Source organism: Medicago sativa, chromosome 1, assembly GCF_051527215.1.
Source record: "Medicago sativa cultivar Bolivia chromosome 1, Bolivia_mono, whole genome shotgun sequence".
In the NCBI taxonomy this organism is placed as follows: Eukaryota; Viridiplantae; Streptophyta; class Magnoliopsida; order Fabales; family Fabaceae; genus Medicago; species Medicago sativa.
This window is the reverse complement of record NC_140749.1, coordinates 73,461,657-73,478,727: the sequence shown is the minus strand read 5'-3', so window position 1 is coordinate 73,478,727 and position 17,071 is coordinate 73,461,657. Positions and strand designations below refer to the sequence as shown.

General features: G+C 32.7%; 2 protein-coding genes across 3 annotated transcripts; both read right to left on the bottom strand.

Annotated features, from left to right (window-relative positions):
- Positions 1 to 2,503: 2,503 nt before the first annotated feature.
- On the bottom strand, positions 2,504 to 7,481 carry LOC146957227 (seryl-tRNA synthetase / serine-tRNA ligase). 2 transcript variants are annotated; one of them, XM_085734818.1, is made up of 10 exons: positions 7,262 to 7,481; positions 7,110 to 7,180; positions 6,871 to 7,032; positions 6,679 to 6,784; positions 5,844 to 6,037; positions 4,973 to 5,076; positions 4,712 to 4,895; positions 4,151 to 4,330; positions 3,102 to 3,307; positions 2,504 to 2,715 (listed from the first exon to the last, which is right to left on the bottom strand). In XM_085734818.1, the coding sequence occupies exons 1-10, from the start codon at positions 7,392 to 7,394 to the stop codon at positions 2,601 to 2,603; spliced, it is 1,455 nt and encodes a 484-aa protein (XP_085590944.1). In that variant the 5' UTR covers positions 7,395 to 7,481; the 3' UTR covers positions 2,504 to 2,600. The 2 variants fall into 2 exon arrangements, with proteins under 2 accessions (XP_085590944.1, XP_085590939.1); XM_085734813.1 differs by lacking the exon at positions 2,504 to 2,715 and having other exon boundaries at positions 2,874 to 3,307.
- A 1,859-nt stretch (positions 7,482 to 9,340) lies between these two features.
- Positions 9,341 to 15,302, bottom strand: LOC146957226 (uncharacterized). Its single transcript, XM_085734800.1, has 9 exons — positions 14,560 to 15,302; positions 13,450 to 13,698; positions 13,029 to 13,343; positions 12,141 to 12,800; positions 11,987 to 12,055; positions 11,416 to 11,583; positions 10,922 to 11,138; positions 10,477 to 10,821; positions 9,341 to 9,956 (listed from the first exon to the last, which is right to left on the bottom strand). Exons 1-9 carry the CDS (start codon positions 15,148 to 15,150, stop codon positions 9,865 to 9,867), a joined length of 2,706 nt encoding a protein of 901 aa, XP_085590926.1. The 5' UTR covers positions 15,151 to 15,302; the 3' UTR covers positions 9,341 to 9,864.
- Between the last annotated feature and the right edge of the window lie 1,769 nt (positions 15,303 to 17,071).

Sequence of the window (17,071 nt, the reverse complement as noted above, 5' to 3'; positions counted from 1 at the left end):
GTAAATTAATTGATAATTACTTGGAATTGGAAAATCATTTGGGAAAATATTTTTTGCTTCAGTTGATTATTACTATTATAAATTATTTTTTTAATAATAATTTTACTTTCAAATATTCTAAATTCAGTAAATTAAGTATTTAATTTTTTATCTAATATAAAAAAAATAGTTTATAAGGATAAACCTAACTCATATTCAGGATATGAATTATAAATACATAAATAACAAATGGATAAGTTTCAAAATTAACTTATGAATTATGATATCATGATGTATCATCAAACAATGGATTGAGGCACTATGAATTTATTTGGCCGACCTAACAGATTAAGAGGCCTAAAGCAAAAATTTTAATGTGGCCTTTAAAATTATTTGTTTTAACAAAATATTTATATAAAATTAATTTTGTGGAGACCAAAAATTGAATTTATGACCAAGAGTAATTGAGACCTTTTTGATAATCAGTTAAGTTATGCAAATATCTGTAATTTATCTGTCATATAATATACTTATAACTAAATTAATTTTTTAAAGGCTTTTTTTTTCATTCAAAATTTGAGGCCTAAAACCCTTGCTTGAGTTGCTTGACCCTTAGGCCGGCCCTGGAACCTATGATGCAACATCATGTTATGCCTTTTATCTTGTCCACCAAACAAGACTATGATATCTCGTAGATAAAGGTACAATAAACATTAATTATTAATTAAATGAAGTATAAATTCAAGTATAAGTATTGTTTGTTGTCTAACTTCAAATTTAGTGATGATCACCATAACCAAATAATATTCATCTTTAATCCCTCCGGGTCAAATGAGATGGAGGCCCTAACGACCGTGAAATAAGCATAACCTAACTAAGAATTGAACTTGATTCTCCCGAATAAATTATCCATGTTTTTCGTGACTGTGTTTACGCAACCCAGGTTTGGATCAGGTTAGTGGCATCTAATCATATTACTAATTTCTTTTCTTTGAATTGCAGGGACTGGATCTTCAATAACCTCACCCATGAGAAGCACATATCACATGAGGAGGAATGGCGATCTATCTTTCTAGTGACATGTTGGAATCTCTGGAAGTGGAGGAACAAATCTATCTTTGAGGAGGACTTTCATCGGCCTATTGATCCTATTCGTATCATTTTTGAACTTGTCCAAGCCATTGGAAGGGGCGAACATCCTCACCTACCACAAGTGTCACAAAATTTTGACACTATCTACATCGGCTGGAAGAGACCACATGGAGATTGGGTGAAACTGAATTGTGATGGGGCTTATAAGGAGTCAATGGACATCGCAGGTTGTGGGGGCCTTATTCGAGACTCCAACGGTCAGTGGCTAAAAGGTTATGTTCGGAAGATTGGAACATGTGATGCTCTTTTTGCTGAGATGTGGGGCATGTATGAAGGCTTAAGGATAGCCAGAAGACAAGGTTTTTCGCAACTCATTGTGGAAAGCGACTCCAAGCTGCTAGTGGACATGGTGACAGGAAATTGCAAGATTAATGGGGCTATCCTCGTTTTGATTCGTCGAATTCGAGATCTCATTGAACTTCCTGGGGAGGTTCAAATAAATCATACCTTGCGTGAAGGAAACAGAAGTGCAAACTGGTTAGCTGCGTATAGTCTTACACAATATTCTTTTGTTCCCATTGTTTTAGAGGTCCCTTCAAGGGAGCTGCAGAGTATTTTGTTTGAGGACATTTCCAGAGTTTGCATGCCTAGGAATGTTCGTTTAATTTCTTAATTTTCTTTGGGCATAATCCTCTTTTCTGTACCAAAAAAAAATAAAAATAATAGCTCTTTAATTATTAATGGAATATTACAAGCATTTTCTTTAAACAAAAAAATGTTACCTCAAATGCAATATCTTCTTCAAGAAAATCTATAAAATAAATCAAATGAAATATCTATATATATATATATATATATATATATATAAAGAAAACTATCCATTTCAGCACTTTTTTAGATTGTATTTTTCTTTTCAAAAATACCCTTAATTTACCCTTAATTTATATGTCTTTTGTCTATTTATTCGTTATACTTTTTTTTGGGTAACCATGATATAGGTTCACAAATTCCATCATCATTAGAGATGACCAATCTCCATCTGGAATTGGTGGGGCACAAAAGGTGAGTTCTTCCCTTTCAATCGATTTTTTTTTTTCCTCATATGCATGAGCCAAGAAACAAGCACGTGTTTAAAGGGGCCCAAAACTCTTATCAGTTGGACTAATTCATTATTGATTTTGTTACACTTTTTATTCTTGCATTAGACATTTATCTCACCATTTATATTTATTTTCAAGATATTATTATAATTCTAAATTTAAATAAATTCAATTTAATATACTTACACAATCTATGATATTATTATGCATGCACACAAACTTATTTAAAATCTAACCCTGGGCAACGCCGGGGCTCTAAACTAGTATCCTTTAAAAACAAAGTCTTTGACAGCATAGAAGAATATTAAGATTCAGATCAGAAAATGTAAAGCTTTAGGGTAAAATCAATCTTATTCATAGTTGTAAAAAAATGCGTAAAAAACCAGCCAGAAAATAGCCACCAAATAAAACCACCGCATTCCCTCCCTACTACAAAACATTGAATATTCTAGACCCAATTTTCCAGACTGCATTCTTCTTTCCAATGAAATTCGTAATTGAACTTAGAACATGACCAGCTCGATTAAATGGAACATGACCAGCTTGGTTATATGGAACATGTTTCAACGCCCTGCAAGATAGAAACCAATAGACTTCAGAATTTTAATCCCATAAACCAGGACTCCCTTGCACTGAATACACTCAAATCTCACTTTTCAAGCAACAAAAATAAACATGCTTTGCCAATTTTTGTCACAGAACTTTTCAACCAAAACTGGACATCTGATCCAGAATCTTAATCTTTTAAAATGTATAAGCCACCACAACAGAGTGAATTTAACACAAGGTTTGATGAGTTACAAAATACGTTGTATGTCTTTTCTGCACAAACAGGTTATGATGGAGGAATAACAGCGGTCATGGCCTACAATTCTGAACAATTTCTTCTAAAATATCATTGACTAAAAAAAAAAAAAAAATTCAAATTAGGCCTTCGATTTCTTCCCTTTGGCTTCATTGTTCGGTTGGTTCTTGAATGGCAGGAAAGTTTTTCCAAACATGAATGGCCTAAGGACTTCTGGTATCTCTACTCCATCCTCCTTCTGGTTGTTCTCTAGTATGCAGCAAATGGTCCTTTCAGTAGCCGTGAGAGTGGAGTTCAACAAATGAACATATTGCTTCAACTGCTCATTGCTCTGCAACAGGATAAAAGGGCAAAGCCTAACAGTTAAAAAAATTATGAAACTACAGTCTTTAAATAGCGTTGAATTCAGTTAGCCAAAAGAACATATTGCTCAAGTAAAAACATGGCAATCATTGACACACTTTAAGCTATGAGTCTAAATGAAGACTAAATTAGTCTTCTAAACAGATGTTAACCCACCATCAATGACAGTTATTCTAAGAATATTAAACAAGGATAAAATTACTCATCTGCAAAGTAAAATTTCAATAAAAGACCAGTCAGCAGAGAAGGAAGAATTTAGAAATTTCAGGAAGAATGGGTTATATAAACTGATATTCCGAGATTCTAACATATACAGGGAATCATCTCTCCCCTCCTCTCTCTAGAATAACTTTTGACCCAACAGTTAGCGAATAATACTAATAATAAAGCCATCAGAGTTTAACTGCAGAATATATTGGTCTTCTAAACTGAAGTAAGCACCACCATCACAAACTAAATTATTCTAAAAATATTTAACAAGAATAAAATTTACTCTTCTGCAAAGTAAATATTAGTCATCAAAATAGAAGTAAGCACCGCCATCACTGACAATTATTCCAAAAAAATTTAAACAAGGATAAAATTTACTATTCTGCAAAGTAAAATTTCAATAAAAGACCAGTCAGCAGAAAAAGAAAGAATTTAGAAATTTCCAGAAGAATGGGTTATATAAATTGATATAACGAGGTTCAACATATATGAAGAACTTGGGCATACTGATCCCCCTCTCTTTAGAATAACTTCTTAACTCAACACTTAGCAAATAATACTAAATAATAAAGCCAACAATATTGAACTTAGGTATACTGACCTTCTTCTGTCCGTATCGAATTTCTAATTTACGGGCTTGGTAGTCTGTACAATTTGAACAGGACACCAACTCCCGGTATGTTTTAGAAGCTGGAAACCATGCTTCTAGATCATACTTCTTAGCTGCGGCATCGTTCAAAGCTCCAGATACGATGGAAACAATTTGATAGGGAATGTTCAGCTACAATAAATAAAATGCAATTACATAAGAGAAGAAAATAAAAAAAAAAAAAAAAAAAAAAGAGGGCAAATAAAGTTATTGATTTGGGTTGAAAACGACCAAGTGATGTAATACAAAATTTGTATTACAAATGTATGAGTAACCAATACAGAAGATAGGAACTAATCATATATATCAAAATTTACAAAAAATAAAAAGATGCATTAAACATTCCTTTGGTTAGACATGTTTGGCATGTCAAAGACATAACAGTGGGTTAATCCTTTAGATTAATTTAACACTGGGATTCAATAACCATACCAAAACTATATTATATAATATAATATACAACAACACCTCCATCTCTTAATGGAGGGAAGATTATGAAGGAAGTTGTCATACCGCTTTGTAGAAGTCCTCAGAGTTTTTGAGCATTTCCTCATGCATGTCCCCTGAATCATTATCATTTGGGGTAGTCATGCAAAACTGCTCCACCTTCTCGAACTGGTGAACTCGGAAGATTCCTAAAGTATCCCGACCATGAGATCCAGCTTCTTTACGAAAGCAAGATGAATATCCAGCATACCTACAGCAAGCATGTTCCCAAGATTAAAAAACAATTATCCAATTTTAATATTAAACATGTAACTAAATTCAAGTTACCTTAGGGGTAGACGGGTAGGATGGATCCATTCGTCTGAATGATATGCACACAGAGGCTGTTCTGCTGTTGCAATCAGATACTTATCATCTCCTTCCCCGGTTACCTAAAGAAGAAAAGAAAATCCTTAGATAAGCTCAAATCAGAGGAAAAAGATTGGGGGGATAATAGCTTGTTATGTAGTTTTAATTTCAGACAGTATATTCAATAATCTTTAACTCCCTCCAGTCTCGAATGTAAGCATTAAATATATAAAGTATTCAAATTCAATTGCCACAAAAAAATAAAAACTTCTTTCACTATAATTAATAATGATGGCATTCCTAAAATAGCCCTAAGTTTCATTTTTCAATGACTCTTATTCTCATGGAACATTTTTTCATCGAAATTGCTTCTTAGGATGCACACACACACACAAAAAAAAAAATATTACGAGATCGAGAAAATTACTTGCACTTAACCAAATTTCTTAGTAAGTGTGAAATTAGATGCTTCTGCTTAAAATGGATACCAGAAAGAGTATAATACAAAAATGCCACCATTGCACCATGCCAGTATGCTTCTTGTTATAAAGTTAAGTGAGGAAATCATTCCTTTGGAAAAATTGAAAAATGGCAATATAATGAAACAAAGAAGCTATCTTTGTCGTGGTAATGAAAACCAATCAACAGAAAAAAGAAACACTACAATAATGTTATTTGCAGTTTGGCACATTAAAAAGATAAAACATAAGAATCTAAAAAACAAATTATAAGGTTGTAATAAGAATCTAAAAAAATATCAACTATATACCGAGGCATCACTAACATGTCTTATAATTGAATTCTTATAAGGACACCTAGATCAATAATGGAGTGAACTTGATAATTTTACCTTGTAAAGTTCTTCATCAAATTGGGCTAGTTGAGCACACTTGGACATTACGTCTTTCTTGATGAAGAATGGAGTATGTAATGCAGTATATCCCCTTTCCGCCAAAAAATTAAGCCCAAACATGATTAGAGCTTGGTTAAGAAAAACACCATCTCCTTTGAGATAGAAACCTCTACCTCCAGCAACATCGGCTCCTATCATGCATCAAATAACATGACAAAATATTAGATACATTCAAAATAGGTATATGACCAGAAATGTAGAAACTATTGAAAGCCTTATCTACTGCAGTTGAAACACAACAGTGTTCCATAGGTGACTAACATAAAAAGCTTCAGCTGGGAAACACAAATACAGTGAAAATGATGATGCACAATTAACTAAAAGAAATTATACACTTTTACATTATATTTTAAGGCATCAAGCAACATGTTAATTATATCAAAATACTTGACAGTGTCCAGATTCGGGATAGTGGCGGAAAGCTATTGTACAAATCATGAATAGGTGCAACAGCTAACCTATAACACACATGAAACAATTAAGGAAGCGGACAACTAAAAGAAAAGTGTTGGGTAAAAGGGAACAACGTTTTTGTTTTTTGAGGTCCCTTAACCCCACCATACATTGAATTTGAAAACAACAATTGTTAGCTTCTCGTGACACCAAAAAAAGACTAGCTACCACGAAAACAAATAGCTACTGTGATTACAAAAACAAGAGGATTGCCACATCCTGACCCAGAATCACATTCCAAATCTCACAAAATATTAAAGTAAGTAAATAAACAATGTGACTTGAATAGTTGAATTTGAATATATGAATAAGTTCAAACCTTTCTTCAAATCAGCTATCTCAAGCAAGTCAACTAAATCCACATGATTCTTGAGCTTCGGTTCATCTCTTTTCTCACCCCATGTTCGGACAACAAGATTGTTTGCCTAAAACATATATTATCCCATGAATTTCAATACAAACACTACATTATCAAAAAAAAAAAATCAATAGAATTGTAAATAAAACAAACCTCATCATTGCTGATGGGAACAGAATCATGAACGAGGTTTCCAATGGTTTCCAATTTAGAATTCAAGAGGTTTAGAGTTTCCTGAGCCTCAACCTCTTTTTCAGCAATCTTTTTCTTAATCTCCTCAGATTTAGAAATAAACTCGGTTGCATCTTCACCACCCTAACACACACAGAAACAAAATCAACAATGCAAAAATCGAAAAGAAAAGAAAAAAATTAAAATAGTGATATGCTTACTCGCTTGAGTTTGGAAACTTCCTTGTTGATTTTGTTGACTTCTTTACGGAGATTCTCAAACTCGAATTGACCTAAAATAAGCAAAACATGATTAGGTTAATGACATTGAAATTTGTAAACAGAAGATGAAGAGAGGAGGAAGAAATGATTACGTTTTCGCCATTCTTTGTCGAGATTGATAACTTCGTCAACTACTTCGACGCTGGCAAAACGACGGCGTTGAGATTCACGGATGATTTCAGGGTTGTGACCCTTTTCTACACGGAAGAGATTGATGTCCAACATGTTTTTAGGGTTACACAAACGTCTAGCGAAGATGAAAACGAGTGTAATCGGAGAGTGGAAGATTAGAGTTATTACAGTGAGATCGATGGAGTGTAGTGAAGAGGAAAAGAGGCTATATGCAGATTTAGGGTTTTGAACAATGGGCTTGGTTTGGGCCTCTTAAATAAAAAAATGCAATCTTGCACCCAAAGTTACATCATTCTTGCACCCCAAGCTACTGTGGATAAGAATTTGTCAAATATAATAAATATAAAAATTAATATGAGATAGATATTTTTCATTGTTTTTATTATTTTTTACTAATAGAAAGAAAATAAAACATAAGACGAGTATTTGTCATTGGAAAATATAATTTTTTTTTTGTCATTGATAAGTACTAGTTTAGAGACCCGGCGTTGCCCGGGTTAGATATTAAATAGTAATATATATATATATATATATATATATATATATATATATAAATGATGAGATGAATGTCCAATGCAAGAATAAAAAGTGTAACAAAATCAATAATGAATTAGTCCAAGTGGTAAGAGTTTTGGGTCCATTTAAACATGTGGTCATGGGTTTGTTTCGTGGTCCATGCGTATGAGAAAAAAATCGATTGCAAGGGAATAAAATTGGTGTTTGGCAAACCTGAAAAAGGAAAAATAAAAGATGAAAAGAAGGTTTGGAGTTTCTGCTTGTGCTTAAAATATGTAAATATGCGATTAACAAAAATTTATTTATTTATAATTAACATTTGCATTAGAATATGTTGCTAAAAGATAACATAATAACTAATCGAACCTTTTTTTTTTATCAAAAATAAAAACTAATTGAACCCTTTTTTTCCTCAAACATAAAAACTAATTGGATGATACAGTGCTAAAAGATTAGTAATAATTAGTTGAAGTTTCTTTTCCTAAAAACAAATAAACAAATTGAAGTCTTTTAATCATAAAATATGATCATACATGTAAACTTTGTTGAAAGTATTATGTGTAGTTTGTTGAGATATTTCTGCTACATAAATGATTAGAAATTCAAAAAAAAATTAAAGAAAATATTGAGTGGATAAGATCAAAATGTTGTTGAGATATTTATGTTAAATACAATATTGATTTTTAAAAATAGAAAAAATAATAAAAATATTGAGAATGAATGTGGAAGTGACATGTGGCATAAAAATCCTTACTTTATATATATACTATTGATTTGTGATAAATATGAGAAACACATCGAAGAAGTATTTGTCACTAGTAAGTATAAAAATAAAACAAACACTGATGTCTCAGAAATAAATTCTTCTTCTTCTTATCAGCAAAGTAACACACATTTTTTTCCACTATTTTAAGACCCCTTCTTATCGGTCTTTCAATACATATTGTTTGTGTATAACCTCAACATTTTTGTCAATGTGAAATCAGCAAAACAAATTCAAGGAAGATGGAAAGACAAGTCCAGTTGCATTCATTAAAGCAAGGTTTATGTCAGTCAAGGACACTTAAGAAATTAAGCTATATGTAATAAACAATTTTTTTAACTTCTCTAATAAGCAAATGCCACGGAGTATGTCAACTTTGTTGAGGTGACACCAACAATTTCAAAAATGATAGTTGATTTGTTGCGTGCGGACAGTTAAATGGACGCATAGAGCAATTTCCAATTTGTCTACTAAATATTTTTTTTTTTTTAGCGTTAATTCGTTTGACCTATTTCACCAAACATTTATGGGAAAGAAGAGATTTTAATGAAGGGAAAAGGAGAAATTTAATTATTTATACATTTGGTTCAAAAGATCGGAGTGGAGAGAAGTGATTTTAGTTGCATATATATTTTTGATTCACAAGGGGAGGAGAGATTTCCTCTACTCTCACCCCCAAAGCCCTCTCCTCATTTCCCTTCCAAACTCCCAAATTGAGCCAAGGTACTGCACAATGGAGACAGTTTGTTACACATTTAAATCAATCAAATTATTTATATTATTAAATAAAATCATGCCAAAATACTAGTATTACAAAATATGGTTGAGGGAAGAATCCCAGTTGCTTTACAAATAACAACATAATTTGACAAACAAACAGTATCATTCCCTCTGCAAAACTGGATCGTATCCAGAATTCTACTCTATGTAGTATAGTTCTTTGTAATCACTAGTAATACATTTTACACTTGTAACAGCCGGCTATTGTTTCAATGCTTCCACTTAAAAAATGGTACCTATCGAAGAAAGAATTAACTTAATTGGTGACTTTGCATGATCAGACTCCAGAGCACTGCAACCATACAACTTTCGTCCCCCACAACGATCTACTTTCATGTTAACGACAGCTGCCAATGCACCTCACCCCAACAAAACAAAACAAAAAAGAATCCTGCCACAATCTCACATCGATTTTTCTTAGAGTGTAATTTTTTTTAACTACACACTGAAAAATCTACTGAAAGAATCTCCGTGTTTTAAAAGACTTGATTGAATTGTCAGGTATCACTGGGGAGGATCCGAACTTATTAGATTGACCCACAAGTTTGCGAGATTGACGAAGTAGGGCTTCCCGTTCCATGTTGCCAAATTTAGCCCTGATGAATAAAAATCAGAGAAGACAAAAGATTACAGGCTGAACAGGATGCTAGGTAATTGAGATTTTCGCTATCCGTTTTTAAATGAAAAGATGAAAAACATCACATCATTTCCCACTTCCCTTAATAAAAAGCATAGCCTCTGAGCTATCGATCCAAATAGATACTAAATCATATGTAAATTGGTGTTCAACATTCAACTATTAGTACATAATGCAGAAAGACCCATTCCAACTTATTTTGTTCCACCTTATATATTAGAGGTGTTTTGATAGTTTACTCCCCCAGGTCAAATCTCTACTATACGGCAGATGGCCAAAGGAGTCAAGTTGAAGAGATATTCTAATTCCATGCATCAATACTTGTCGAAAAATGTATGGAAAATTTACATTGTTCTCGTCATTGATAGACACGTTAACACTTCGTTACATTGAAAAAATATTTCCTATTAAAAACATAACTTTCAAGACATATTTTATCAATGGGGTTTCAAAGACAGCTAAGCTTATTGAACAAATACCTGGTATGCAACCAGCAGGCAAGGCTGACAACTGGCACACAGTTTCTTCTCCTGAGATGACATAGCTCTGAAGTGCATGCTCATCAAATTCATGAATGTACTTAATGGATTCAACTAATTCCCTTGAGATGCCATCCGCGTCAAAGTTATTGTGATTTGATATACTAGAAAGTGCTTCTTCAAGTCCTGAAGCCAACCATAGGCTATTACACTCGTTCAAAAGGGAAAATAAACTTGTACAATCTATGGAACCTGACAACATCCATGGTTTGTGAAGTTTTGCCGAAGCTCCAACAATTTCTGCCACTCTATAAATTTCTCCAAGTGCATAGATATACTGAACACCTATGTCAACCCAGGACCGCAGAAAAAGGAAGAAGTTAATTCATACTCCATAAGCAGCACAGCAGCACATGACTGGGCATGATTTTATCAAGTGGCTTACCTTTTGGGATAGATAATAACTGGTCATGGACATTCTTTTGTACCGCTTCCTTCCAGATATAAGCACCATGTTTCAGCTCTTGAGAACAAACAAAGGCAATCTTGGACCATATAGTAAGATAATTAGATTGTTCTTCCCCTGATCCCAACTGCAGAATTCTTAATGTTGATACTGCATCTTTCAAGAGTTCCATGGCAGATTTTATATCCGTCCCGGCCTACCAAATGCAAATATGATCATGCAATAACAAGTGCTGTCAAGCTAAATGGTCCAGTAAGAAAGAAGGGTATCGATAAAATACAACAAGAAAAATATAACGCTTATACATTCAATTAACCTTAAGAGCTCAAAAATATCATTACTTACCCTAAAATCAGTTATGTTTAGTATATAACTATTAAACTCCGACAGTAATTCACACAATACTACATATTTACCCACACAAAAGAATAAAACTTGAAAATACAACAAAATATTTTCAAAATTATACGTACCATAGACAACCTTGATGCTAGTTGGTATTCTGATTCAAGAGGTAGGAACTTTGGCTCCTTCAAAACTTTAAGAAGCTCATCAAAGTTCACATTTCTCGGCGAATAATTTTCTGAGAGATATTCAACAGGTACGCTCATATGATGCTGATGCAGTATCTCAGAAGATTCCTGTAAAAGATAAGATTAGTAGGAACAAGGCTGATTCACCTATAAACCATAATTAGCATATAAATTTAGGTAATAACAGAAATGCACACACATATAACAAGCAGAAGACCAATTTCACAACAACATTAACTAATGGCTTCAAGCATTAACTTTTAACATAGGCCTTTGAAACGACAAACACAAGTCACAACCATACCACACTAGGCTTGGGGTTCTGGTAGATTTCGTGCTAAAATCCTGAGAAATCTACCTTGAGATTTTCCAATTCTCTCATGGAGAAAGCTCTATTCCCCTATCCCCTTCCCAAGGTTGTAGAGTTGCAATTGTTAGGGGAAAATAAATAGCCCTAACAAAAAATATTAGACACAAAATTTGATAACCATAAACCGGTACATATACTGACCTGAATTTCCACCTCAAGAGCTTTTACTTTTGCATCTTCACCCGAAAGAGCCGCAACATCTTGAGCTTTCTAAGAATATATGTTTGTGAATAATTTCAGTGCCAGTAAGTATTATCCAATTTTTATGAAAGAAAGAACACAAAAGATTACCTACCTTGAGGTTCTGAAGATGGAACAGGACATTATTGCACAACTCATCCTTCAATTTGCTAAAAAACTCCATACAATCAGACTGTTCTAATTTGGTTGATAACTGCGTCAATAAATCTCTGTGATCTATAGTAGATGCTTGATCTTGAGTACTTGTTCCAGATATAGCATCCTTAAATTCCCACGAATCATCTTCAAAATCATCATCGTCATTGATCAAATCAGAATTTAAAACTTCCAAGGAAGTCTGCAATCCATCCTCATTGAATTCTGTAGGATGATTAAAAGAAGTGTTTTGTGCAGATTCCTGGGCGAATTGGGTTTCAGGTGAAGCATCCTTAAAGTCCCCAAAATCATCATCAAAATCATCACTGTTATCCAAATTGGAGCCTGATAATTCGGGGGAGACATGTATGTCGTTTTCACTTGCTTTTGGTGTCACATCAGGAGAAGTTTTTTTTTCAGTTTGACTATATAAAGTCCATATCAAGTCATTGATAGATAAGTTGGAACCAGGACTATTAAAGTTGTTCTGCATTGGAGATACTGGTGCATAGGGAGACAAATCTTGAGACTTAGAATGTTCATTTGTATCGGGAATATCATCGCCAAAAATTGACAGAGGCAAGGCTTCCCTACGATCCTCTGAAGTTATTAGCGGCTTCTGGAAATAGAAAGAACAGTAGCACGCGCAATATGTTTAAAAAGTATGAAGACTATTTGACAATTCGACAAAAGAATGTGCCATAAGATTGATTCATAAAAAAAAAAAAAAAATTCAGTAGATACACAAGCAAAGTTTAAGAACTCAAGATGGAATGTCCTCTTTTAAAAAATCAAACCAAGACAATCCCTACGATATATAAAATATGACATCAAATTGATTTAGTACCTCATGTTTTATTCCTATTTCTGTGTCTGCATCCTTTGATTCAAACAGATTGACAACTAAATCAACATTTGTATTGGTTGGGGAGGAATTGCTTTTGTTGATTTCGGCGTGATTGTTTCCGGTTTTGAAGTATGACTCTGAAAATAGACTGTCTTCACCCTTGGAACTAGAATTGAAATCAAAGCCAAAGCCCCGCCCGTTAGATTGATGAGATTGTGATGCAAGAGATGGGTCAATAGTACTATGTGAAGCTCCACCATTACCATTGAATGCCTCTATATCAGTGGGAAATAAATTATCCTTTTTTGGTGCTTCCTAATACCAAAAATTCACAATCAGATTGTGTTAATGTGTATTCCTTGATAATCTGAACAATGTTGCATAAAATGAGGAAACTATGTTAAAACTTAAAAGAACCAACCAAAGTTTGATTTGATCCTGGCCATGAATGTGCATTCACTAACTTCCCAAAAGTTTGGTTGAACATATTAAACCCAGCTCCAGTTTCATTTGATTCACTTTTCGGACCTGGCTGCGGGCTGTGAGATGCAGAAATAGGACTGAATTCAAACCCCAAGTGCCACTCACCAACTTTGTCAGAAATTCCAGGGGATGAATCCAACAAAGCACCAACACCAACCACACTATTACCATGCTTTGGCGCTTCAACCTTTAAAAATAAACACAGATTATTAGTTAAATGAAACCCATTACGATAAAAAACAAAAGGTCTGTATAATTAAGCAAACAAGTGTTACTGTGATGAATCCTGAAATGAATCTCTTGCCTAAAAGCATAGCTTCCTCATATATTACTAAAACATAAATGTTACTACACCAGCACAAAAAGTAAAGCATAAAGCATTTATAGGGCTGCATTTGGATTGACTTACGAACATGGACTTATTTACTGTCATAAGTACTTAACATTGTGTTTGAGAGAGTTGGAGTAAAACATCTTCTGACATGTCCATGAGCTATTTTTAGCTAATTTCGATAAGCTCTTCATAATAGCTTAAGAAAACGGCGTATAACTTACATGAAATCAATTTAACCATACTTTATGTCTGAATATATAATTAGCTCAAATATAAGTGCTTAAATGATAATTGCTTTTCCACTAAGGATTAGTCGAGTTGTTTATCCAGACAGTGAATTGATCAACACCCACTTGCATTTCTTTCCAACCCTTTTCTTCTCATTTCACTACAATTTAATTAACTAGTCCTTTTTCCTCCAAATGAAAATTAATTACATGAATATGAAGAACAATGCAAAGCTTTCCTAAAACTAGTTTCCATTTTTTTTTTGTCAATTAGCTAGTGGCTAAAAGTTTTCCCTTTAAGGACCCTGCATATTGCAGTGTCTCTACCAACTAACTATGCTCAAGGAAACGCTAGTTTCCATTTAACAAATCATAAAAAATATGCATCCACATTATTTGAAGTCACAAGAGCACAAATCAATCAAACTTAATATAAACGCTAAATTTATATACTTTCCATCAATCAATTCAGCTTCAACCAATTTACCTTAACATTCAAGTTATTGTTTCCAGCTTCCCATTCTGCAGACTTGAATTCCCATCCATCATCATCATCATCCTCATCCTCGTCCTCATCCTGATTCAAATCATTCGCATTCGAGTTCTCCAGTCCATTAATCTTTGGATTGGTAGCAGCAACATTTGATATCGAATTCAAAACCGATCCATTTTGAGAATCAACCTTTGGCTTCTGATAATATAAATTGGAAATCAAATCACTAATTCCAACACCACCATTCAAATCAGATCCATTTTTCACAGCACCACCACCGTTACTTTTATTCGAGAAAAAATCATTGGAAGAAGCAGAAACAACAGGTTCATCATCTTCCTCACCGAAGATTGAAAGAGGAATAGCACCACGAGCTTTGTTTGCTTCAACAGAAACACCGTTGGTTTCGTTTACACGTTTCTGAATGGGATCCGATGAAACTGTGAATGGATCAAAGGGTTTTGAAGAAGTCCCGCCATTGACGAAACCTCCCCAATCAACGGAGGTAGAAGAGAATTGTTGATTTGGAAAGGAAGCGAATTTGAAGTCACCGAAGCTTTCATCGTCTTCTTCCTCTTCCGCCATAGCTGAGAGATTCGAGCTTTTTTTCTCTCTCGGTTATGGCTACTATCTTTCGGTGCGAATAGCGCTTTTTTTTGTTTTTTTTTTTTTTTTGTGAGAAATGTTTTTTTCTATTTGAATGATAGATCTTAGTGGCAAATGTTAATGCTAACTTTGATGTGTGATGGCACCACTACACATTTTATATTTTTTATGAATGAATCAATGTGAGTGATAATCATAAAATAGATTTACATGAATACTTTGATTTCATTTGATTGAATGGAACAACTAGTCCACTACATACAGCTTTCATATTATTTGTCCAGATAAAAGTAAATTTATTTGTTTCATCCTCGTGGACTGTATATATTACTTTTAAATTTTTAACGAAAACAGGTGCAGATTATTTGTCATGGATCAAAAGGTAAGTTACATAGTCACTAGTCAATATGAGGTTAGCTTTATCATAAAAAATAAAATATGGCGTTAGACATAGATGCTACTACAAGAACTAGCGAAAAGAGGGGCACCTCATGTAACTATCTTTCTGCTTTTTTTATTGCCATAACGTTTGAAAATTATGAAAGATTTTTTTTATGACATTTTGATTTTGATTAAAACTAAAAATATAAATGTTTGTTGCTTTCAAGTTATAACAAACCAAACTAATCATGATTATCTATTTCAATGACACCAACAATATAACAAAAAAATATAATCTAAATTCTTTTGTTTTTTAATGACACCAGCAACAATCTTTATTATAGAGAAAGTTGTTGTTTAAGGATATAATTGGAATAATGAAAATGTAAGTATACTAGTTTGTTCCACTTTTATTTTAATATTTAAATTTTCTTTAATTTATTTTGTTTTTGAAAAAGAGATCGTAATAAGTTGTTTTTGTATAAATAAGTTGTTTTGAATAAGCTGTTTTTTGAAAAGAGATCATAATAAGCTGTTTTGGATAAATAAGCTGTTTTTTGAAAAAATATCGTAATAAGTTATTTTGAATAAGCTATTTTTTGAAAAGAGATCGTAATAAATTGCTTTTCATAAGATAAGCTGTTTTGAATAAGTTGTTTTTTAAATAGAGGTCGTAATAAGTTTTTTTGCATAAATAAGCTGTTTTGAATAAGTTTTTTTTCTGAAAAAGAGATTGTAATAAGTTATTTTGTATAAATAAGCTGTTTTGAATAAGTTGTTTTTTGAAAAGAGACCTTAATAAGTTATTTTGTATAAATAAGTTGTTTTGAATAAGCTGTTTTTGAAAAAGAGATAGTAACAAGTTGTTTTTTTTTATTTTTTATAAATAAGCTGTTTTGAATAAGCTATTTTTTGAAAAAGAGATCCTAATAAGTTTTTTTGTATAAATAAGTTGTTTTGAATAAGTTGTTTTTTGAAAAAGAGATAGTAATAAGTTGTTTTGTATAAATAAGCTGTTTTGAATAAGCTATTTTTTGAAAAAGAGATTGTAATAAGTTGTTTTGTATAAATAAGTTTTTTTGAATAAGTTGTTTTTTGAAAAGAGATCGTAATAAGTTGTTTTGTATAAATAAGTTGTTTTGAATAAGTTGTTTTTTAAAAAGAGATCATAATAAGTTTTTTTTATATTTATAAATAAGCTGTTTTTTAAATAGATCGTAATAATTTGTTTTTTATGAGATAAGTTGTTTTGAATAAATTACAAACATAAATTACAAAGTATAACACAATGTATTGATTTTAAGAGAAAAAAAGGGTAAAATAGTAAAATTATAACATAAGCCCTCAATCTCCTTTCCTTGTTGGTTTCTTTAACTCCCAAACAAGAGGAATGTTTTCCTTCCTTTCTCCCTTCCCTCCCTTCCCTTCCCCTCCCCTCTTTAGCCTTTCCTTTCATTCCCTTCAAAACTCGCAAACAAAGCATAAGATGTAAATTGTAAACTATACTTTAAAAAAATCC

What these genes read in the sequence shown, in the direction of transcription:
- LOC146957226 (XM_085734800.1), bottom strand. Translation starts at nt 15,150, where the DNA reads ATGGCGGAAGAGGAAGAAGACGATGAAAGCTTCGGTGACTTCAAATTC. An exon ending in TAGCATCAAGGTTGTCTATG is followed by an intron (nt 11,139 to 11,415) that starts GTACGTATAATT and finishes TGCATTTGGTAG; the next exon opens with GCCGGGACGGATATAAAATC. An exon ending in GCCTGCTGGTTGCATACCAG is followed by an intron (nt 9,957 to 10,476) that starts GTATTTGTTCAA and finishes TTTATTCATCAG; the next exon opens with GGCTAAATTTGGCAACATGG.
- LOC146957227 (XM_085734818.1), bottom strand. Translation starts at nt 7,394, where the DNA reads ATGTTGGACATCAATCTCTTCCGTGTAGAAAAGGGTCACAACCCTGAA. An exon ending in CTGAGGACTTCTACAAAGCG is followed by an intron (nt 4,331 to 4,711) that starts GTATGACAACTT and finishes TATTTATTGTAG; the next exon opens with CTGAACATTCCCTATCAAAT. An exon ending in AAAGGGAAGAAATCGAAGGC is followed by an intron (nt 2,716 to 3,101) that starts CTAATTTGAATT and finishes TCCATATAACCA; the next exon opens with AGCTGGTCATGTTCCATTTA.